The 23612-nt window shown below is 41.2% G+C and overlaps 3 protein-coding genes across 3 annotated transcripts; 1 reads left to right on the forward strand and 2 right to left on the reverse strand.

The window, feature by feature from the left end:
• Nucleotides 1–560: 560 nt before the first annotated feature.
• Nucleotides 561–7005, reverse strand: si:dkey-14d8.1 (zinc finger protein 768). Its single transcript, XM_062443829.1, has 7 exons — nucleotides 6836–7005; nucleotides 5130–5338; nucleotides 4627–4719; nucleotides 4384–4476; nucleotides 4020–4130; nucleotides 3528–3651; nucleotides 561–3186 (listed from the first exon to the last, which is right to left on the reverse strand). Exons 1-7 carry the CDS (start codon nucleotides 6858–6860, stop codon nucleotides 1481–1483), a joined length of 2361 nt encoding a protein of 786 aa, XP_062299813.1. The 5' UTR covers nucleotides 6861–7005; the 3' UTR covers nucleotides 561–1480.
• A 4474-nt stretch (nucleotides 7006–11479) lies between these two features.
• On the reverse strand, nucleotides 11480–15707 carry kitlgb (kit ligand b). Its single transcript, XM_062444204.1, has 7 exons — nucleotides 15696–15707; nucleotides 13683–13790; nucleotides 13511–13567; nucleotides 13261–13419; nucleotides 12791–12950; nucleotides 12296–12396; nucleotides 11480–11644 (listed from the first exon to the last, which is right to left on the reverse strand). The coding sequence occupies exons 1-7, from the start codon at nucleotides 15705–15707 to the stop codon at nucleotides 11480–11482; spliced, it is 762 nt and encodes a 253-aa protein (XP_062300188.1).
• A 1159-nt stretch (nucleotides 15708–16866) lies between these two features.
• Nucleotides 16867–22585, forward strand: LOC134004582 (ankyrin repeat and SOCS box protein 15-like). The gene is made up of 14 exons (XM_062443913.1): nucleotides 16867–16926; nucleotides 17040–17148; nucleotides 17278–17330; nucleotides 17542–17673; nucleotides 17840–18007; nucleotides 19532–19638; nucleotides 19723–19861; nucleotides 19942–20113; nucleotides 20489–20649; nucleotides 20855–20999; nucleotides 21104–21259; nucleotides 21803–21905; nucleotides 22008–22161; nucleotides 22289–22585. The coding sequence occupies exons 1-14, from the start codon at nucleotides 16881–16883 to the stop codon at nucleotides 22456–22458; spliced, it is 1815 nt and encodes a 604-aa protein (XP_062299897.1). The 5' UTR covers nucleotides 16867–16880; the 3' UTR covers nucleotides 22459–22585.
• Nucleotides 22586–23612: the final 1027 nt, after the last annotated feature.

Raw genomic sequence — 23612 nt, forward strand, 5'->3', positions numbered from 1 at the left:
AAGGGTCACCAGATAAATCTCAAGGGTCATGAGATGATCTGATGATAATCTGTTTTCAGTTTATGGACTTTTTTTCTCTTATCTTTGATTTTTGGTGAAATATTGGATCATAAGAACATATATTGATATTCAACCATGTGAGAAATAATCAATTTTTGGTGGAGCTGCTAACTCACAGACATCTGAAATGTGACCTCAACTACACACTGCTTTTCCTAAGACATCAAAAGCCAAAATAAACTGGTTTCATCTTTAACTATGTGTTTTATGTGTTTGTCTATTTTTAGAAGATTGTTATATTATCCATTGTGTCAAATCTCCATCTGAAAAGTAAATAAGCTGTTAAATAAATGTAGTGAAGTAGAAAGTAAAATATTTCCATCTGAAATGAAGCAGAGTACAAGTACCTAAAAATTGACCTAAAGTACAGAACTTAAATAAATGGATTTACAAACTTTCCTAATGTTAAAAGTTAAACACAAACTAATATCTGGTTTGGTTAATAAAAAAAAGCAATAAGACAGTTCTTTGCTGTACGTGTTTCATTTTTTCTGCAAAACAACAAAAACAATGAAAATGTTAAACAGGTACGTTACTTGATGGGTTATATACACATCGCTGCTGATAACAGAATGAGCAAAAGAAACCACAATGATTCACAGGACAACTTATCACACATTTGCATAATGTAAATTTTTTACAGTGCCAAAACTAAACTTAATTCTTAATGTTAAATCAAGCACATATAACTGCGTCTACTGGTGGGAAAAAAAAAAAGAATGAATCAAACAAAAAGCAGAGTAGCTGTAATGTTTACAGTACATGGTTATAAAGTTAACATGTTTGCTAATAATGACATTACATTGAACATTTAATTACAAAGATATTCAACAATCACATGCATTGAAATGCTGTTTACATGATAAACAAAAAATGTTGGATATAGTAAAGGTAACCTCTCGAAAAAGCATTACTTTTGGGAAAATATATTTTTTCAACTTTCACAACCAATCGCATGTTTTAGGAATGAAAATAATTATCAACGACTGACAATTTCAAAATAGATCCGAAAATGATCAGAATTTGACATTACTACCCTATATTTCTCAAAATGTAACAGCTCAGGGTAACTTGGTTACATTAAGTCATTTTGTCACATCACCTAATTACATACAAAACAGCACTGATATACAGTAAAACAGGGGACTTAATTTGGAGAGATGTTCCAGCTGGTTGGGCACTCAAACTGTGACTCTAGTCTTTAAATCCAATGATCAGAAAAAATGATCCTAACATTACTGAAAAACTACTCAGCCCCAGCTCATCCTCTCCAGCACAAGATAAACAAGTTAAAGTTTGAAAATGACATGGTTGCACATTCAAAAATGTCTCTCATGTGGCAGCTTTCCAGATTGGGGCTGATTTTAGTTAAACTCAGTGATCCGAGCATCCTTATTTATTACAAAATACGTTTCTTTGGTTAATAATCATCGCTGCCTTCATCTTCTTCCTCATACTTCCTCTTGAGGGAGTGCTTCTTGTGCTTACCCCTGTATCTCCGTTTGCCGGAGAAGTCAGGGTTAGCTTCCCTCGTATGCAATTGCTCGTGCTTCTTCAGAAGGCCGGGGACGGAGAATCCCTTCCCGCACGTGTCGCACGTCCACGGCTTCTTGCACGTATGAGTCCTTTTGTGGACATTCAGATGGGACGCCAACTTGTACGTCTTCCCGCAAACATCGCAGCTGAAAGGACGCTCATTGGTGTGTAGCCTGATGTGAACTTTCAGGTTGCCGACTTGAGTGAAGGTCTTCTCACAGATGGAGCACCGGTAGGGCCTCTCTCTGGTGTGGATCCTCAGGTGAACCCTCAGGCAGTACTTGCTGGAGAACTTCTTCTGGCAAACAGGACATGGGATCTTTGCTTTGGGCACATGGTCTTGCTGGTGCCGCTTCAGGTCAGACAAATAAACAAAGGTCTTTCCGCACTGAGAGCAGAGATACTGACGATCGCCGATGTGATAGCCCATGTGCCGCTTCAACAAGCTGGGGACGAGGAATCTCTTCCCGCAACGCTCGCACATGTGAGGGCGATCCCTGGTGTGCCAGCGCTCGTGGTTTAACAGCTTGAAAGCAGTCGGGAAGCTTTTGTTGCAGTGCTTGCATGGAAACGTCATCTGGCTCGTGTGGCACTCCATGTGTCTTTTGAAGTAGGTGGACTGCGTGAAACCCTTGTTGCAGATGTTGCAATAGAAGGGCTTTTGGCCGCTGTGTGCGAGCATGTGCTTCGTTAGGGTCTGCAACTTGGTGAAACACTTGCCGCACTGGCCACAAGCGTACGGTCGTGCTGTGCTGTGGGTCTTCAGGTGGTTGTTGAGGAACGCCTGTGTTCGGAAACTCTTGTTGCATGCAGTGCACACGAAAGGCTTCTCTCCGGTGTGAATACGCTCGTGGTCCATTAGTTTGGACTGATAAGGGAAGGTCTTATCGCACACGCCACATGTAAACCTGTCAGATGGAGGCCTAATTTGCTTTTTTCTTCTGATGGTTGGCTTCATGTCATCGTCTGCATTCAGCCTGGCTGGAGGAAGTGGTGGCAAGGCAGGGAGAGAGAGCGAATTAGTGGCAATCTGTGACACCCATTGATGCAGTGTGACCCGCTGAGTCATGGGCTTCTGGCCGTCTTTTGTTCCTGTGCTGCCTGCATTCTGTAAGGTGGGAGCGGCTTTGATCGGCATTTGAACTACCTTGAAAGGGATTGGTTTCAAGGGCAGCCGCTGTTGGTCCGGTTTCTCTGTTGGTGGTAGTGGTAGTGGCGCTCCCTCTTCCCTTCTCATGGCGGACTCCTCCTGTGTAGAATCCTTCTCCTGGACCAGACTGTCCTGAGGAGCTGTTGTTGTGACACTCGTTTTCTTTGCAGAACTTCCATTATCTGTTTTGTCACTATATCGCCCTCTTCCCTGTGGTCCACTGGCAGGAGCTGCTGGGCTGTCAGAGTCATCAGACAACATTCCCAAGTCTTCGGTTTCACTGAGGGAGGCAGGGCTTGTGTCCTGGAAGCTGACCTCTAATCGCTTCGGTGATTCTGGGGGTGGGGGTGGTGGCGGTGGGGGTGGTGGTGGTTCTGTTGCTTTGGGCCGGAAGGCAAGTGAAGAGAACACACAGTCGCCCACTGAAGATGAGATGGTTGCTGCATGAATTAAGAAAGACTTGTTAATTTCTTTTGATTATTTACTCAACAAATCTTTCAGATGGATTAAAAGCTGACAATACAAGAATAAAACTGTATTGTTTAGTGAAACCTCAGTAAACCTCTCATGCAAAGTCATGTTCTGTTGTTCTAATAACTATCATTACAGCAAGATAAAGTAAACTGAAGTGACATATGGAGGTTGTTTAAGGCTTGTGTTATTTTTCCTATCAAGTCTCTGATGTATATTTTACTCTCTTCTTTTTCCACTAAGAATTGATTTCAACATCTTCATAATCATGTCCTGTCTGTCTGGGTTTTCTTCATATATTCATACATACCTTTAACACTAAGTATTCCCTTGGATTGCTGGTGCAGGAGGAGAGTCTTCAAGTCGCCAGGTTCAGGGATGAAGCCTCCACACGCTTCTAGGACACTGGGCTCTGATGAGATCATGGCACCAAGCTGAGATTGAGAAATTAGAAAATGTTTTATGTGCATATTTCAGGTTAGATAATGTTTTTTTTTATATCTCCACGGTCCAAATTCACATGGCTGATGTGATGCAACATTCAAATGGGCTTAGAGATGTCTGGAAAACTTTGGAATTTATTTAACAACTTTTGCAGACTCTCTGAAAATGCCCAGATATGTGTGCTATTGATTACCTATTTGGCCATTCAATAGAGTACAACCACTAGACACCCATGGAGCTGAAAGGAACTCTGCAAGCATGTTTTTCCACTGACCCAGATGAAAGATAGGTCCTAGCCTACCCTGCACTGACTGATCCAGACTAAATGCAAAAAACCAGCAATATTACATGTGCGTACCTGGGAGAGATTGGGAACAGGCAGAAGTTGCTCCAGCTTGCACACCAGGCCTGCAGTCAGAGCCTGAAGCGCTGTGTCGAACTTCGTGCCATACTGGACAGGGAACACTTCCTGCAGAGAGAGAGAGGTGTGTGTGTGTGTGTGTGTATGTGTGACAATAAATAATGAAAAATAACATCCATCTTTACTTTTTAATATAATACGTGGAACACTTTTGATGAATAAACACTCTCTTTGGACTAAAGTAGCAACAGGCTGAGAGTCAAAGCGGTTGAAACAACTGACATGTTGCAAGAAAATAATGCAGGCCAACTCTAGCTGAGTATTAGTGTGTTTGGATTAGCATGCTGACAGATGTGGATACCTTGAAGAAGCGTTTCCTCTCAGTGGGGTTTTTCTGCAGATTCTGGACCAGCACCATAAAGTTAGTTTGAGATTTATCCACTTCAGAGTCCTTCTGTAACACAGTAATTAACTCAGGTTTAACTCACAAATTAAGTTGCTGATTTTTAAAGCTATAATTTGCTCAGTAACTGTAAACACAAGCCTTGTTTGGATAGGGTACACATGTGTACACATATGGGAAGAAAATGTTCCACATTCGTACCCCTGAAGACGCGGGAACCTTCAGCTTATTTATGAGAGTTTGAATAGCCCGAGAATCTGGGGGGCCCTCGTTGTGGAGCAAATCCAATATGATCTAGTTCAAGAAAAAGACAGATATTATAGTCATGAGAAAAATCATACAGAAAACACAAAGAAGACAATCTGGAAAGCACAAAAGCTGCAATGAGAACGAGGCCTCTGACTTCACGGAAAGACACAGGGGGTTAAGCTATGATAACAAATGCTCTATTTATTCTTGATGTGTGTGATTTGCAATAAGGAACATGTGGAGTCCATCAACATTGTGTGGAAAGAGTATCCACTTTGATGTTTAATAAGTCATGCCATGCCAACCTAATAGCCTGCAGAGCACACAGTATCAGGTATGTAGCACCTTAAGAAACAGTCTGATAGCTGAAGGATTCTTTAACTTTATTAATGTTATCTAGTTTAAACTAAGCTCTACTCTTTGACAGTCACATTTTCACATAAAAGCAAACTTACCCTTGCCCTCAACCCCAAGACGAGCTGGGCAGTCTGCTTGAAACTCATGAGTTCAGGAACAGTCTGCGTCACCATTGTCACAAACTCCTCCACCTTTCCATACTGCTTCACGTCCCTCTGCCTTATGACCTGCCATATGTACGAGTATGTCAGCTGCAGAGGGGACGCCATCAAGCGGAGGGAAGCCAGGGGAAGACCACCTCTAACACCTGCACAAAACACAACATAAAGTCAGGACAGTCTGTGTTAGCATGCATGAATTTATATAGAAGTGCCTCTTTTGTTAGAGGAAGCTGGCCTAGTTTCATGTAGACAGGTGTTTGATGTCACTGATCAGTTATTGCATTTTCCTTCATCTGTCGGGATGCATTCTCTGAATTGGGTGGTACATGTCTTTTTTTTAGACTCTCATTAGCCAGAATTCACTTTTTCATATCTTTTGCTACTTCTCAACCAAACTACATGAGGAAAAGGCAGCAAAAGCAAATATACTATACCCATCAGGATATATATAAAACTAATAATTTTGAGGTTCTACAAAACTACTACTACAGTCAGAAAATGAAACTAGTACTTTCACTTTAATTTTGCTTTTAATATTTAGGTACTTTTATTTAAATGGGATTTTCATGCAAGACTTATACTTGCAATGGAGTATTTTACATTGCTGTACTGGCGCTTCTACATAAAGGTATACTATGCTACACCACAGGAAGGTGCTGCATTACTGGATTTTGTGTGAATGCAGAGATTCATCCTGTTCCTGTCCACTGTGGCCTCTCTGCTGCGTGTGTGTAGCTTAGCCCTGCCCTCTGTCAAGCAGACACACAGACCGCCAACTCTTGACTACATCCATGACACAGACAGACAGCGATCCAACCTGATTGCTACATTTTTATTCTGTACCCGCCTCGCAACTGAGCGCTGTTATTGGTTGGGGGGGTTACACACCCACTGCCAAAAGTTTGATAACCAGAAGTGTCCAGAAAATAAAGGCAGAGGGCAGAGTCTCTGCAAATAAATACAGAACCACACACTTCTAGTGGGTCATAAGTGATGATTGAGAAAGATTAGTATGTATGAGTCTCTACATTAATGTCTAGCATTGTACACCTTTACCTAAAGCATCTGAATACTTCTTCCACTACTGTCTTATTAGCAATGACAATGTTACTTGGGTTTGTAAACATATGTATTTAATGTGTTTAATGTGTACCACTAGCAGCAAGCTTGCTTTTGCAGGTGTTTACAGCTGCTGTAGGGGGCGCTGCAGTGCAGACGACACGCTTTGCTAACTGCAGATAAACTGCAGAGGATCTACAATGTGCACGGTTTGCGCGTGCATGTGCGGTCGTGAAGAGAATAAGCGCCAAACTGCAACCGACTGCAAATTTCAAACTTTTGTTGGCTTTTGTGGGCAGCGTATGACTCAGAGGAGCTGTCATTAGCGGATATTAGCCTACACGACACAGTGGGCGATAAATGATGATTTGAATTGAGGCAGGCGGCTGAAGCGCGTTAGCTAGGAAACTACCAATCTCCCAAAATATCAGAGCAGACTAGCAGACATGCACGTCGGTCCGCGACTGAAAAGCAAAAAGTCTGTTCAGAGCAACAGATTGATGTCATTGCATCTTATTTTCTCACCCCCCCTTTTTCTCGGCGACAGCTACTGTTAGCTCGCTCACGCTAGCTTAGCAACCTACCCGCAGTGTCGGACCGTTTCTCCATGGTGTCCGCGCGGTGGTCGCTAATTCATTAGACAATCGTCCGACGGCACAAACAGACTGCGCAGGTTGCAGTTTAGCAGGAAATATAATGTTAAAAAGTGTTTAACCGTCTTTCTCCCGACCGTCAAGCCAGGAAGAATAATGGCGACCGCTCCAAAGCGACTTTCCAAAACAAAAGTCGGAGAACTTCCGGCGGAAGTAAATATGTAAAATAAAAGTCGCCTGAACAGGCACTACAGAAACATCTGTATGAATCCTGATGTTTTGATTTATTTTTGATTCAGAATCTTTAAACTGTATTCATATATATATATATATATATATATCTTCTTTTTAAAAATTAAATCCATTAATCATGTCCATGTTAGGTTTGTAAGCCTTAACAGTGGAAACTAATAATAAATGTTAATTGTTATAGTCATACAGTACAAGAAAAAATAGAAATACTATAATTAAACAAGACATAATCATCAATAAATAAAGCCCAGTAAGCATTAACATGAATGCATCAGGAAAGAGAGAAGAGGCACATGAGAGCAGCAACTACTCCTTTAAAAGTAAAAATCCTACTTAAGTAAAAGTACATCAGTATTATTAGCTTGATGTAGTTAAAGTATTACAACTACTTCATATACCAGTTAGCTAGTTTAGTCTATTGGTAGTCACACTCAACACTGTTTTCAGCTTGTAGATGAAAATATACCATATGAGCAGTTTAGAAAAAATAGAAAGGAAAATCACTATATGGTGGAGTTGGTAATAACTCATCAGTGCCAATCCAAATCTCCAATTCTTCCTCCAAATTTTTGCTTTGCTGTAATTAGTTTTTTCTCTGTCAAAATGTTTCTGAATTTTAGAAATTGGAAGATCCACGTTAAGAGTGTTGTAATTCCTCTGCAGAAAGAGGGTGTAGTAAGTATATTATCCATTATTTTTATTGTGAGGAGACTGTGAAATATGTAGCTTCTTAGTTAAAAAGATATTTTTAAAATGGGAACGACAAATTATATTTGTGCTATGTTGTCAGCCTTGGTGTATATATACTCATTCTTTCAAAACATTACATTTTATTTGATTTAAACAAAAGTGTCATAATAATAAAAAGACGTTACAGTACCGTTGGAGACTAATACAGTTTTTATTATTACAAATTTAACCAATAAAACATTTTATTGATGCTATTATCATTTGTGCAATCAAACAGGACATGGGGGGGGGGGGGGGGGGGCATCAGATCCCTTATCAGTGAAGCTGTGTCCCTTTGAACAGCAGAGGTCGGGTATGACCTGTCAATATTCTCCCTGAATGCGTGATCTCTGTTCTACCCGGAGATCTCTAAGAGTCATTATGTCCAAGTGTTCAAAAACAAGACTGGAGGCCTTTTATCAAGCCCACTGTGTTCTCCATTTTAACCCTCCTGTTGTCCTCGAGTCAAGGAAGGTAGGGAGGAAGAAGGAAGGAAAGAAGGGAGGGAGGGAGGGAGGGAGGAAGGAAAGGAGGGAGGGAGGAGGGAGGGAGGAAGGAAAGAAGGGAGGGAGGGAGGAAAGAAGGAAGGAGGGAGGGAGGAAGGAAGGAAAGGAGGGAGGGAGGAGGGAGGGAGGAAGGAAAGAAGGGAGGGAGGGAGGAAGGAAGGAAGGCAGGAAGAAGGAAGGAAAGGGAGGGAGGAAGGAAGGATGCAAGGGAGGAAGAAGGAAGGAAGGAAGGAGGAAAGAAGGAAGGTAGGGAGGAAGAAGGAAGGAAAGAAGGGAGGGAGGAAGGAAGGAGGGAGGGAGGAAGGAAGGAAAGGAGGGAGGGAGGGAGGAAAGAAGGAAGGAGAGAGGGAGGGAGAAAGGAAAAGAGGAAGGAAGGAAAGAAGGACAGAGGAAAGAAGGAAAGTAATGGGGAGGAAAGAAAGAAGGAAGAAAGGAGGAAAGAAGGAAGGGAGGAAAGAAGTAAGGGAGGAAGGAAGAAAGGGGGATGGAGGAAGGAAAGAAGGAGGGAAGGAGGGAGGAAGGACAGACGGAAGGAAGGAAGGGAATAAAGAAGGAACAGTCAAAACAGACGGGGTCAATTTGACCCGGGAGGACGACACGAAGGTTAAGTGAACTTGTCACCTGCCAAACGCTGAACTGTGAGCTGCTTTTATATTCTATTAAACGGGACGTCAAGAAACAGTCAGACCTTCTTCAACTGTTATACCGACAACAATACGATGTAACAATATATATAAATACATGTATATATATATACTTACATTACTGGCAAATAGTATCACAATATACATATAATATTGACAACATTATTGTGCTTATGGGCCATCTTCAGGTGTAGACAAAATCATTTTAACACTTTACAAAAAAAGGGGGTTTGATGAAATAACTGCTAAATGTTTGGGCCAATTAAACAGCCAATTAACACTTTTTTATGTGAAGTTTCAAGATAACACACAACAGCTGATAATAACTGATAAAGAGGCCAAATCTGTCAGGCAAGGAGAAAAAAAAAAGTTGAGAGGATAAATACGGCTATTATGCATTTAAAGTTAATATGACTCATTTCTGTAGCAGTTTATGCTTGTTTAGGTGTTTTTATAATCTAAGTGTTCACAGTATTTTGTCCACCCCTTGTACATTCATGACTGGAATGACTGGCATAAAAAAAAAAAAATCTTATATAGGAAATGACCATTATACTTATACTTTGTAAGTGGTTTATCTTGTATCAAAATAAGTTAAATATCTCATATACAATACAAATACACATTTTCACATAATACAAAAAAAAGGAAATCAGACACACTGGTCACCAAAAAGACAACAATGAATATAGTAATTTGTCTACAAAATGAAAGCAAACATTTTAATGAAGTTATATCTTGACTGACGTTTGGAAATAAATCAATCATATACAGAAAACAGTTATTGAAGTACTGCCCATCCCGTGTAGATGAGGCTACACAGTCTGCGGTCTGGAGAGATTCTTGGCCTGTTGATTCATAGGGATCTGCCGACATCAGTCGTGTTTGTAACTGGCATTTCCTCCAGCCTACGGCCACTTCTTTTGTGACGGAGAACAAGCCCTCCTTATGCTTCTCACTGAGCTCATCCGTCCATCCATCTATCTATCTCTATCTCTCTCGCTTTCCCCTCGTCCTGTCTGTCCCGTCTCTCGCTCCCCTCTCTCTCTCTCTCTGACACATAGCACTCACGCTTTGGGGAGTCACGTTCTTGTGACTGAACATTGATTGACTCAGTGAAGGAAGGCATTAAAAACTCTAACACACTCACTGAGGCCAAGCTGCAGCTATAGATCACTGGGCAACAGCTTTGAAATACAATGACAGTATTGAAAGTGCCTCTGGCGATGATGGCGATCTGCCATCTGGTCAGATCTTTGATACACAAAGTGGGACGCTTGTTGAACTGCTGAACGTGTTGTTTGTGACAAGATTTTGAAATCTGTGACAGATGACAGATCATGTTAATGTCAAAACAAGTACAAGACAAGCTGTAGTTGCTCCAATGCATCTTCCTTATTCATCATCCAACCAGTTTTTAAGCATTTACTTAAAAATGCCTGCCAATAATTTGTATCTGATATGTTTAAACCTACTTTTTCTACCTTATTAGAAATTCCAAAATATATAAATATTCAAATATACTTCATTTCAGATATATAACTGCAGGGACTCCTCCTTCATTGTAAAGTCCAAATCTCAGTTTTCGTGCACTTTGTTCGGCTTCAAGTTTCCACATCACTCTTTTTTTTTAAATTGAAAATTGGACCAGAATTGGCTTCCAAACACTATTAGTGATGTTACAAATCCTGCTCATACATTAGGCTTTCCCCCCAAAACTGGATTTTTTAATAAGCACAGAGAAACTTTCCACTTTCACCAGACGAACGTGGAAACAGCCTTCGAGTGTCAAACTCTGCACGTTCATCATTCAAACATTCAACTGTAGGAACAAGAAGGAAAAACTCATTTTTTAAGTGGAGGGGGGACTTTGTTGTCTTACTTGGGAAGGAGCTTCTTTGCATAAAGGTAGACCCTCAATGCAATTCAGAAGAATACAGGAGCTGGTTGAGCTTCAGGATTCAGCGTTTAAAAGGACAGTTTCCATAACAACGAGGGCACGGCCATCAAACCGGTGACAGGAGTCCAATCTCGTCTTCCTGACAGTGATATTGTTCCAGTTTTTATTATTTCAGTCTCCAGCGATAATTTTTGAATGCAGCTTAAAACAGGGGCCAGTATATAGCACCAGCTCAGAGTGGCAAGAATGAAAAAAAATCTACGTGGTCAGCTCAGAAAAAGGCAAAAAAATTGGCCAAGACAAGACAATTAATGTGCTTCAATGGCCATTTTGGCTGATTTACCACCCACTGTTTAGAGAGTTCTTCCTCTAATTTCCAAAAATATCTCGTTGGATGATGGTTAAGTGTTAGAAGTGAATTTCGTGAAACACACCCGCCTTCACAGCAGCTGTTTTTTTTCTCTCTCGTGTAGCTCAGGTCCATGAAAGCAGAGGAAGACTGACTCATTCATCCAGCAGGCTCCTGCCAATAACCGAACAACTTGGAGAGTGAGTTGTTTAACTGCTGCCCAGATTTTTCCCTCTCTTCTTTATTAATAACGCCTCATCCACTTTCGTGTTCAGGGATCGCCTCCCTCGCTGGCTGAGCATCAGCAGCGTGGGTGAGTGTTTGAAGTGGGATGGAGATAGACACAGTTGGGACCATGTCAGAAGGTGCCATTTCGCTATTTTCAGTGCTGCAAACTGGTAAACGCTTTCCAGATTTGAACTAAAAAGAAGAAAAAAAGAAAAAGGGGAGATCAAACACAAAGTCTGAACAGTACTCTACTATTCAATTTTTTATGATGGACACATCACACATAGTAAAGAGTCAGAAGCGGATATCATTACGTAAGCTAATGACTACTGAATATTTGATGAGCAGTTGTTAAATTTACAAGAGTTTCCTTCCTGGAAGTGCTCACTAAAGGGAGAGCACATCATGCAGGACTCAATACAGATAATGGATAATTAGGTTGGTCTAAGGTTTCAAAAAAAGTTACAAAAAGCAAAGGAACAACTATAATTTGTGGTGCACAGTCTGTGTAGTCAGAACATAATCTTCTCTGAATAACTTCGGAAATTGCTCGGAGCTGAATTTGTCGGTCCTGAAGAGACGGAAAGCTTTGAACCATGCTGAGGATGGCCAGGTTTAAAAGCTGCAGGAAATAAACTATAAACTATTCATGCCAATTGAAATTACTGATATTTTTATATATGCAGGAATAGTGTGATAACTGTTCCAATACTCACAGCAAAGTAGCAAAAAAAGAGGGTTTTAAAATGACAGGAAAATTGCCAAAAAGCAAGCTAATCTACTAGCTCATTTTCCACTGACTGTAAAAGTTAAAGGTGAACATTTGATGGCTCTTTTACTCACCAGCCATATGATAAGAACAACACAAGCTATGATGGGAATGAATGTCAGAAACAGAGGAGTTCTCTTCGACCAGCTGTATTCACGACCGTCCTTTTGACCCCCTGAAAGAAGGAAATATTATTGGAATTTCTCCCGACTACAGTTACACCTTAGAAATCTGATAGTGGGCAGTCCAGTCCCCTTGATCCTTTTTTATTGAACCAGTAGAGAGGATTATGATGGGATTCAAGCTTTAATGATTCCTGATTCCTGTTTTTCTACTCATAAAAACGTCCTTAGAAGGCTTTTACGAACACTAGCTGCAGGAAACTTGCTTTTAATGTGACATTTATTTGTATATTTCCCTTTTATTACCATCTGTGGCTGTGTGTTCAACATCACATATCTGATTCCTGTCCACAGCTGAATGCCCTTGACCCCAAAATCAATATCCATGCATGAATAGGCTATATAGTGCTTGAAGCATCCATTAAAAATTAAAAATGAATGTCGTACCTGGTGTTTGCTGTGGATTAGTGCATGGTGGCGGCTTGCACGAGAAGCCGGGGTTTCCTTGAGTGGCAGCATGCAAAACATCTCTGATGTAGTCAAAGTAAAGACCAGACATTAAGCTTCCTTCCTGATAGTGACACTGGAAGACTTGCATCGCTGTTTCCTGGGAAGATCAGACAACAGGCAGGCCCTCAAATAACTCAGTCATGCAATTAAATATGCCATTAAACAGTCCCTGAATGTCCAAAATTATAACATTTCCTTAGTAAAAAACCAAGCTGTAGTTCTGTTTTATGCAATTCATGCTTCAATTTAGCCCTTTTACTTTGCTTTTGTAAGGCATGTTGTGATATGCTTGATAAATACACATAAATATTAATCATTCTTGCAGGCTACAGTGCAGGAAAAAAACTGCACATAATATCCTACAAATAAAAATGCATCATTCAATTACATGATTTGAAATGACTTACTAGTTCCTCGTGGTCAAATGTGAACCGTAAGCTCTTCAGCATCGCAATGAAGACAATTATATTTTCTTTGTTGGAGGATATGGTGCCAAACATGTTGGCCAGCTTCCGAAGACTCTGCTCCAAAGGATAGATATTCAACACCACCCAGCACGTGCCAGCCTGCAAAAGATAATAACACATCATTTATTGGATATTGTATCAAGTATCTTTATTTGACTGTTTTACATTATTTCTGCTGGCCATTGCTTACCACTTCTTTGGGAATGTAATGAACAGGGATCTCATAATCAGAGGGAATATTTTGCTTCTAAATAGGAAATAATCACAGAAAAAATCATCATGAGTCTCAGAGTTACGTTATTTCTTACACATATACAGCACATTTGATATGTATCAAGCCTGTAGCGACTCTGTCATCTCACCAATAATGACAGCTTGCTCACATCATCAGTTATGGGTGTCCCAAATTTTGCAGAGCAGAGATTCAAACTTGTGAACAGACTCAAGAGGAGACAAGGTGCTTTCACGATCTGCAGGAACAAGAAGAAACGTTGTATTTATCGTTATAGTGTGACAATGAAAAGTTCAGGTTGATATAACAGTGAGGAAGACATTTACTGAGCACACAGGGTTTAATTCATTGCATTGCCCTGATTTAAATGTATTGACCAGTGAATTCTCAAAGGTACCATTATATTTTGCATATACTGTATATATGATTATCCCCACCTTCATTGACAAGGCAGGGGGAGGGGATCCTAAACACGTAGGCTTCAAAGTAATGTTTAATTAACCCTCCTGTTGTCCTCGAGTCAAGGAAGGAAGGAAGGAAGGAAGGAAAGGAGGAAGGAAGGAAAGGAGGAAGAAGGATGGAAAGGAGGGAGGAAGGGAGGAAGGAAAGGAGGGAGGGAGGGAGAAAGGAAAGGAAGGGAGGAAGGAAGAAGGAAGGAAAGGAGGGAGGGAGGAAGGAAGGAAGGAATGAAGGATGGAGGAAAGAAGGAAGGAAGGGAGGATGGAGGAAAGAAGGAAGGAAGGAGGGAGGGAGAAAGGAAAGGAAAGGAAGGGAGGAAGAAAGAAGAAAGGACAGGATGGAGGAAGGAAAGGAAGGAATGAAGGATAGAGGAAAGAAGGAAGGAAGGGAGGATGGAGGAAAGAAGGAAGGAACGAGGGAGGGAGGAAAGAAGGAAGGAGGGAGGGAGAAAGGAAAAGAGGAAGGGAGGAAGGAAGGAAAGAAGGACAGAGAAAAAGAAGGAAGGTAGGGGGGAGGAAAAAAGAGAGAAGGAGGGAGGAAAGGGGCATGGAGGAAGGAAAGAAAGAGAGAAGAAGGGAGGGAGGAAGGACAGACGGAAGGAAGGAAGGAAGGAAGGGAGGAAAGAAGGAACAATCAAAACAGACGGGGTCAATTTGACCCGGGAGGACGACACGAAGGTTAAAGCAGATAATGCGTCCATCAATCAGACTCATATTTTAACCTTCTTTTAGGCTCGTTATCCTCTTAATCTTCTGATAAAATGTGTTTTGTATTTCAATGGTAGGAAAAAAAAGCAAAATGAATCATATTGGTCTAATTAACAGGCAACTGAAGACAAACTGCATACAGTACAAAAACATTACACACATTTGTTGTTATTTTTAATTAATGATTTCATTGGTTTGATGTCACATTTCCCAATCTTGTATCAAATTTAATTGTCATTTTGTAATTTTAATCATAAATAAATAGACCGACTGAAGTGCTCAGAAATACAAAGTAAGTAAGAACATTTATGCAACGGCTTTAATGACTCTTTAAAGAGGCAAAGCTTTTAAATGCAAGACATAAAACAGGCTCCAATGTGATGAAACTTTAGACTTCATAGTTTCCAGTGTGACAGCCAGGAATGTGTTCGCCTCCAAGGAATTTTCATTCTCGTACAATATTTTCTAGCGGCGGGATGAACTCAGAACATGTGCTAATCTTCCTTATTCGACGTACTGATTGCAGGCAAACTTTGACCATGTGGACTTTCACCTCACCCTTTCACTTTAAGGTGCAACGCCAGCAGGACTCTTAACACATGCAATTGCCTCTCAGTGCAGCAATAATGTAACTGACAGGAAATGTAACTCATTGTGAGTTGTTTTTTTTACATTCTTGTGTTCATTTTACTGCAAAACCCCTTGCACTTTTATTAACATAACATTCTGAATACAGAAATCACATTACTTCATTATCTATATTTACTTGATTTGCACAATGAATGACATCATCGTCTTCATTGCATAAAGCATATACATTACAAGACATAAAGAATATATGATAAAAATGTGAATATTCTCTTTTAAAAATGCAAATATTCTGCAAACTCAGTATATTTAACATGCACAACACAAGTGGCAGTACATCTATAGTGAAAAAGCTGTAAAAAAGAAAAAAGAATCAAATAAAAACTTACTTTTTTCCTCATATGGAGCCAGAATCCTAGATTGCTCAAATCCAATGCATGAAATTCCGCGTTTCAGCCCTAAGAAAGAGCCGAGTGTTTGTGTGTGTGTGTGTATGTGTGCAACGTCCAAGCCTGTAGTGAAACTTGAGGATGGGCTGGGAGTCTGCTTCACTCCAGACGGACTGGTGAAGTCTTTTGACGTGGTGGAGAGGCCGCCTACAGGCTGACTCACCGTGTCACAGTCTGACTCAACGTGTCACACACTGACGCTGTCTGAGAGTTTTCCATAAACTCCCACATATCAGTTTGTTCGTCAAGAGAGAGTAGGCGCTTGTTCTCTTAAGAGAATATTTCAATTTGTATATGTCAAGGTTATTCCCCAAGCTGTGATATGAGTAGTGAAAACAAGACAATAAGGTTATTTGTTATGTGGAAGGTTTTGTTTGGGGGGGCTGGGACCCTACAGTGATTTTTTCATTATTAAAATCAATATATTATGTGTTACTTTCTACAATGTTGAGCACAATTTTGTCTATTTATGAATAGTAATATACACTTTTATTATGACTGAATTGCTTGAGTGTATGTGTGTGTGTTTACGTGTGCAGAAAGTATAGTATAAGGTACAGTATAAGGTTGCATAATGATGTTCACTGATGAAGCAAATCCATTTAAAAGCCATTATCCCTAATTGATTTCCATTATCAAATCAATACCCGTCACAAAGGAGGAAATAATAGCAGAAATAAAGAGCAGATGAGTGAGGATTAGCCTGAGATAATGCACTTAATATTAATATCAAGAATATTTTGTACATCATGCGTGTGTCTTATGGCCAAATTGGGTTCACAGTAAGTCAAGTGTCCTGAATGCATCCACAAACATGTGATGCGTTACAAAATGACCTCATTTGAATGAAGTCAGAGGGTAGCAATAAGGGAAGGAGTACTTTACACTGCTGCAGCTGGAAGTGAAAACATGACAAGCATAGTCTGAGCTGAGTCAGGTCGACTAAAAACAGGTCACATCTAAATATAACCCAGACAGTTTAGGACCCCCGCAAAACAAAAACACATGAGCTGTGAGCTGCTAACACTCAAGGACAACAACAAGTGAGACAGATTGATAAGACTAACATGAAAATGCTGCTTAATTTTGAGTCATGACAAATGTATGCTAATATACTTGCATGACATGATTTCATGCACGGTGGTGAAACTCGGCCTGCAACCCTGTACTGGTAAAAAAAACTTGCATGCAGTAGAGCTGTACAGACACCTTCAAATGTAAGCTAATTATCTGTGCTTGTATGTTTAGAGGAAGCACGTAAATTCATGTTGTCCTTTGATTTAGAAATGGATGACATTGAGCAGGAAGGCATAAATGAGGAACTTATTGAGTTTGCCATCCGAGAGAGCATTCAAGATTCCTACAAGCTGCCATGTTCTCTACAAACTAACAGGTATGAGAGAGTCTGAATATGTCTGAATATAAAGTACTTTTATTAAAAGACATAAGTTAATCATCCCCAAACGTTGTCTTTAGATTAGAATCTTTTCATTTAAGACACTATTCTCCTCTGGTTCATTAGGAAGGAACCAAATAGTGAAGACTTTGTGAAGATAATCGCAGCCATTCAGAAAGGTAACGTCTTTGTATTGTTGTATGCAGGGATGGACGACGTAAGGTGACGTTATGTAAGGCACAATGACCAATACACAAATGAATGAATGCTTCAACTGTGTACCTGAAATGTTTGTTTTGTGTAGGTGCACACGTGCCTACAGTACATAATGAATAAACTCACTTACTGTTTCCCTGAGAACTGTGTGGGTTTTGGCTGTTGTCTCCACAGGTGATGTGTGTGCTCTGCAGGCGCTGTCAGGTTGTGTGTCTGCCTTCAGAGAGACTGACATGAGGGGCCTGCTGCCTCTGCACACTGCAGCTGTGCAGCCACAGCAAGAGATCCTGTCTGTGGTGCTGCAGGGTGAGAGCTTGGTGCAGCAGGCCGGGTTGCATTCTGATAAAACCATACAGGTAGATGTAGCATCATTCCCACTTTAACTTGTGTGTGTGTGTGTGTGTGTGTGTGTGTGTGTGTGTGTGTGTGTGTGTGTGTGTGTGTGTGTGTGTGTGTGTGTGTGTGTGTGTAGCAGTGTCAATGTCCGATGATCTGACCCTGGAGGAGCAGACGGAGGATGGGGGCACAGCTCTGACTCTGGCAGCGGAAGCAGGCCTGGTGCAAAATGTTAGCATGCTGCTGCAGCACGGAGCTTCACCACACAACACCAACAGCAGGAATGAGTCTCCTCTGCTCATCGGTAGCATACACACAAAGTCAACACTGTAAACTAATTACTTTGATAGTAGTATTTCATTCACCTATTTCATTAACAGCACATTTTGAAACTGTTATTATTACCATTAAAAAAAAAGGTATGTTTGAGCTTCACTGTGCAGAATGATGTACCAACAGTGTCCGACACTAAAAGTCTTCAAATGAATCTACTGAAAGAGGAATGTTTCTCCATGCTCACTAAAAATCTGATTTTAACCGTAACCCTTGTATAAGTATAACTTGTGACATCACATTGTCACTATTTTGGAAAAAAATTCAATACCCATAAGTGTGATGTGTATTTCCAGTGCAGATAAACTGACTTTACAGATTCTTCAATGAGGGAGAAGAAGGTGACTTTCTTTATTGAGAAACCCATTAGACAAATTATTATTCAAAGTCAAGTATTTGAGGCCTGGTTCCTTTTGCATGTTGTAACTTTTCTAAAATTAAACAGATTGAAAGGACTGAAAGTAAAGGACTGAAAGAAAGTGAAAACCTGGGGGTATGACTATTTTAACTAACATAGTATGAATTTTCCAATGAGAAAATTTTATGTATAAATTGTAAATAGGGACACATAATAATACAAAAAGATCTCTGAAGGATTGTAATTATTATATTTCATGGTGAAGTGTAGTGTTAGAGAGTTTGGATGGACGAAAATATTTTTTTTAACTTTCTAGGTAGTTTTTTAAATTAAGGTTTTATGTGATGTATCCTCAAATTGCCATTAGGACACTTTGCTTGATAATGTATTATACAGATACTTTTCATTTAGGCATCTAATTTATTGATGGGATGGTCCTTTTTATATATCTTAACCCTCCTGTTGCCGTCGAGTCAAGGAAGGAAGGGAGGAAAGGAGGGAGGAAGGAAGGAGGGAAGGAAGGAAGGAGGGAGGAAGGAAGGGAGGAAAGGAAAGAAGGAAGGTAGGAGGGAGGGAGGAAAAAAGGAAGGAGGGAGGGAGGAAGGTAGGGGGAGGAAAGAAAGAGAGAAGGAGGGAGGAAGGAAGGAAAGAAGGAGGGAGGGAGGAAGGCAGGACTGAAGGAAGGGAGGAAGGAAGGAAGGAAGGAAGGAAGGAAGGAAAGAGGGAGGGAGGGAGGAAGGAAGGAAGGAGGGAGGAAGGTAGGGGGAGGAAAGAAAGAGAGAAGGAGGGAGGAAGGAAGGAAAGAAGGAGGGAGGGAGGAAGGAAGGACTGAAAGGAAGGAAGGAAGGAAGGAAGGAAGGAAGGAAGGAAGGAAGGAAGGAAGGAAGGAAGGAAGGAAGGAAGGAAGGAAAGAAGGAAGGGAGGAAAGAGAGAGGAAGGACAGACGGAAAGAAGGAACAGTCAAAACAGACGGGGTCAATTTGACCCGGGAGGACGACACAAAGGTTAAACATGTCTGTAGGGGTTTGTTTGCCTAAATGTTCCTCCACAAGGAGTCAGTAACTGTTTGTCTTATTAGTATTAGTGCATTTCTATCACAATGTACCATGTTATTTTGTGATTATCTACATTTTGTAGCAGTAAGACAGCAATCCTACGATATGGTTTTATCCCTCATCATGGGCGGTGCTTTCGTGGAGCAGGTGTGTCTCAAGAAATGGACAGCTACACATGAAGCTGCAAAGGTGAGCAGCACAGTGTTGATACTCGCTAACACATCAGTATAAACCTTCTCACATTCATGTCTTCCTCCATATCTATAATACCAGGTAGGGTGTCCGGCCATTATGATGCTACTGCTTCGACATGGAGCCAAAGTAAGTTCTAGAAATGTTCATGGAGTGACACCTCTGGGGATCGCAGCTGAATATGGCAGCACTCAGGCTTTGGAGTTACTCATACACCAAGGTAAAATGCCAAACAGCTGACAGTCTGTACGGTTTAATCACACACTCATCAGACCCAGTACTTTCTCTACACTCCACTAGGTGGGGATGTGAATGCCCAGGCCACCAATGGAGACACAGTCCTGTATGACGCTGCTGGATCTGGAAATCTGGACTGCGTCAACCTGCTCCTGGAGCATGGAGCCGATGCCAATATAGCCAGCTATGCTTTCCAGCTCCCCATCCACAGAGCTGCCTATGAGGGACACTTTCTGTAAGCTTGCTTTCTTGTCCTGCTGTTTTGTTACAGATCAGTGACCCTGCTGTAAAACAGGTGTCTTGGTGTTCTAGACATGGCCGTATTCTCATGACATGAGCTTGATAATATCTGGATTTTAAATATGATCCATTTCCCTGAAGAACCTTTTTGTTCCAACCATTCTGCAGCCAAAGTGATCAAGCTACAACATGCCTGTCTCCACAGCTCTGCAGTGTTTCACTGTAATCATGTCCACAAAGAGCCTTTTGTTCATTTCCGTTACCAAATAACACTGTAGCTCAAAACCAGTCTAATGAAATTTTTTCTTCCTGTCCTGTTTTTCGTTTGTTTTCAACTGTTTCCCCCCCCCCCCCCCCGGTCTCTCTGTAGAGTCCTGAGGACTCTTATCCCACTCACCACAGAGAGAGCCATCCGTCTCTCAGGCCAGAACCCTGTCCACTCAGCAGCTGACGGGGGGCAGGTTGAGAGTCTGAAGCTGCTTATTGAAAAGGGGTTCGATGTCAACGCCTTGCTGGACACACACATCTCTGGTGCGTTACAGTTGGATGCACCTTTCACGAGATCCAGCCCCCCCCTTAAACCCTCAAACCAGGCAATTTCAAACAAGCATGAACTGTTGCATGTGCAAAATTGTCATTAGTGCCATTAATAGACATACAGTATGAATCTTTAGTCTTACACGGTGGAACATTACTGGTGGATGTTGGAATCTGTGCTCTTCTACACTTGTTATAGAGAACTATGGAGACCTCAGAAAGAGTCCTCTGTACTTTGCTGTTTCCAATGGTGACATGACCTGTGCTGAGGTACTGCTGGCAGCCGGTGCAAGAACTGACCTAGATCCACTACGATGCATCCTGGTCTCTGTACGAGCTGAGAGGTGTGTGTGTGTTTTCTCATTCCAAATAAACTATGTGGTGAAAGCAAGTCAGGAAGGAGGATCCTGGTTGAGTGTTGCGGAAACCTCTTGACCTTTCTATCCAGGTATGAGCTGGTGCAACTGCTGCTGTCCTATGGAGCAGAGGTGAACTGTTACTTCAGAGTGATCAGTAACACTGTGTTCCCAACAGCCCTGCAGTACTGCCTGAGGGATCAGATCATGCTGCGACTGCTGCTCAACAGCGGATATCAGGCTGATAAGTACGTCTACCTCTCACTGTAAAAATGACAAGTGACATATTTGACCAGTAGAAGAGCTCCAGCTCAGTTTTTCTCAAGTTGGATCTCTGATGGATAATTTAATTATCCATGACAAACATCTCTGGTTAGTCTCCATTATCTTAAAGAAAAGTACTTTAATTCTGAGCCCAGGAAATGGTTGTAAACACAATGCTGCATATACAGAAACCGCTTAAAGATAAACATGCAAAGTCTTTTCTTATATCCTGACACTGAGAACAAAAATGGTCCCGAACTGCTCCCGGAGTTACTGTATCCTCTGCCTGGAACCAGTCACTCCACATACTTTAAAGACAAATCAAGATCCTTTCTAATCTTTGTGACTGGTGGGACAGGGGTAGCAATGCATCCTAAGTCATTTAAGATGAATTAAGACATTACAATGGTCAAACATTTCAGTAAATGTTCTCAGTAAATTTGGAAAACTATCTCATTTGAAGTTGACCATTCAAATTAAAAGGTCAAACCTTTTATAATCACATTCTGCAACACTATCTTTCATAGGTGTTTCCAATGTTACCATGGTGACAGTGAAGAAATAGATCCTACCTGGACTGACCTCCATGACCAAGCCTACCAGATTTACAGGCAACCAAACGTCATTTCAGTAAGAACTAATTGGGGCAGATGCATGTCCTCAGTCAGTCAGTTAAAACATAATAAATCAACCAATAACCTGACTTACATCACTCTTTTCTGTCTCTGTCAGTTCTGTGAATTTGTGTCGGTGTCGTGGCTGACAGATCTGGTCGGCAGTGTGGTGAGGATGCTCCTGGACTACGTCAGCCATGTCAGCATCTGTTCAAACCTCATACGCATCGTGGAGAGGAGACCAGAGTGGGATGAGATTTCTGAGATACTGAGTAAAACCTCCGACCCTCTGCTTTGGATTTAAGAAATAATGTATCCATTACATGAAGAATAGGTTAAACACTTTGAAGATAAGTGAAGTAAGATGTCTGTTTCTGTGCCCCCCCTCACCCCCCCCAGGCAAGCCACGCTCCCTGCAGCACTTGTCTCGACTGGTAATCAGGGGTCACATGACCCCGAGAACACTCAATGACCCTGGAACCATGGCCGTCGTCCCCTTTCCTCCCAGACTGAAGAACTACCTGACCTACAGAGAGTATGATCTTTACAGGGACCTCTCTTCAACTTGAAAGGTTGAAATGTTTAGCTTTGTAATTGAAACACAAATAATGTAATTACATCCATCCATCCATCTTCTTTCGGCTTGTCCGGGGTCGGGTCACGGGGGCAGCAGCCTAATTAAATTAAATAATGTGATTGAAACTAAAAAATAACAACTGTGATTGATTTTGCTCATTTCTCACTCAGCCTGCTCCCCTGCCCCCCCCCCCCCCCCCCCCCCCCCCCAACAATATATTTATGTATTTTCAGACATAAAAACATACATATAACTACTAGGACTACAAACATCTGCCCCAAACCATGTAGAACCCATGTCTTCAATTCACGACCAAGACATAACAACAAAACAACACAAATAGTAAATATAAATCACTAACGAAAGAAGGGAACTTAAATACACAATAAAATAATAATACAAATACTACATAAGTAAATAAAAATGTAATACACACATACTACACAAACACTACCAGACATTAAACAACCAACACATATATATAATAATAATAATAATAATAATGCATTATATTTAAAGGCGCCTTTCAAAGCACTCAAGGACACCTTACAAGGCACATAAAACACGACAACAGTACATCAAACAATATAAATCAGGTAACATTTAGTGCAAAGGTAAAGAAATAAATATTAATGTGACTATAAAGTGCATTAGTACAACAAATAAACAAGAACGTGATTGCATAGTTAGTGTGAGACAGAGTATGCCACTCTGAATAGGTGCGTTTTCAGGCGGGATTTAAAGGTGGAAACAGAGTCAGAAGTGCAAATGTCTGGTGGGAGAGAGTTCCAAAGGCGGGGGGGGCAGATCGGCTGAAGGCTCTTGACCCCATGATGGTAGTTAAGTTGGCAGATGGGGCAAAGAGCTGGTTGGCAGAGGAGGATCGGAGAGTTCGGGAGGGTGTGTAGATGTGAATCAGTTCCGAGAGATATGATGGTGCCAGGTTGTGAAGGATCTTGTAAGTGAGGAGTAGAATCTTAAAGTCAATGCGGGATTTGATAGGGAGCCAATGAAGTTGCTGCAGGGCAGGAGTGATGTGTTCAATATATAGGGGGGTTCTGGTTATGATACGAGCGGCTGCGTTCTGTACCAGCTGGAGTTTGTGAAGAGATTTCCGCAGAAGACCAAAGAGTGGAGAGTTACAGT

The sequence above is a fragment of the Scomber scombrus genome, chromosome 22, assembly GCF_963691925.1.
Source record: "Scomber scombrus chromosome 22, fScoSco1.1, whole genome shotgun sequence".
Classification (NCBI taxonomy): domain Eukaryota; kingdom Metazoa; phylum Chordata; class Actinopteri; order Scombriformes; family Scombridae; genus Scomber; species Scomber scombrus.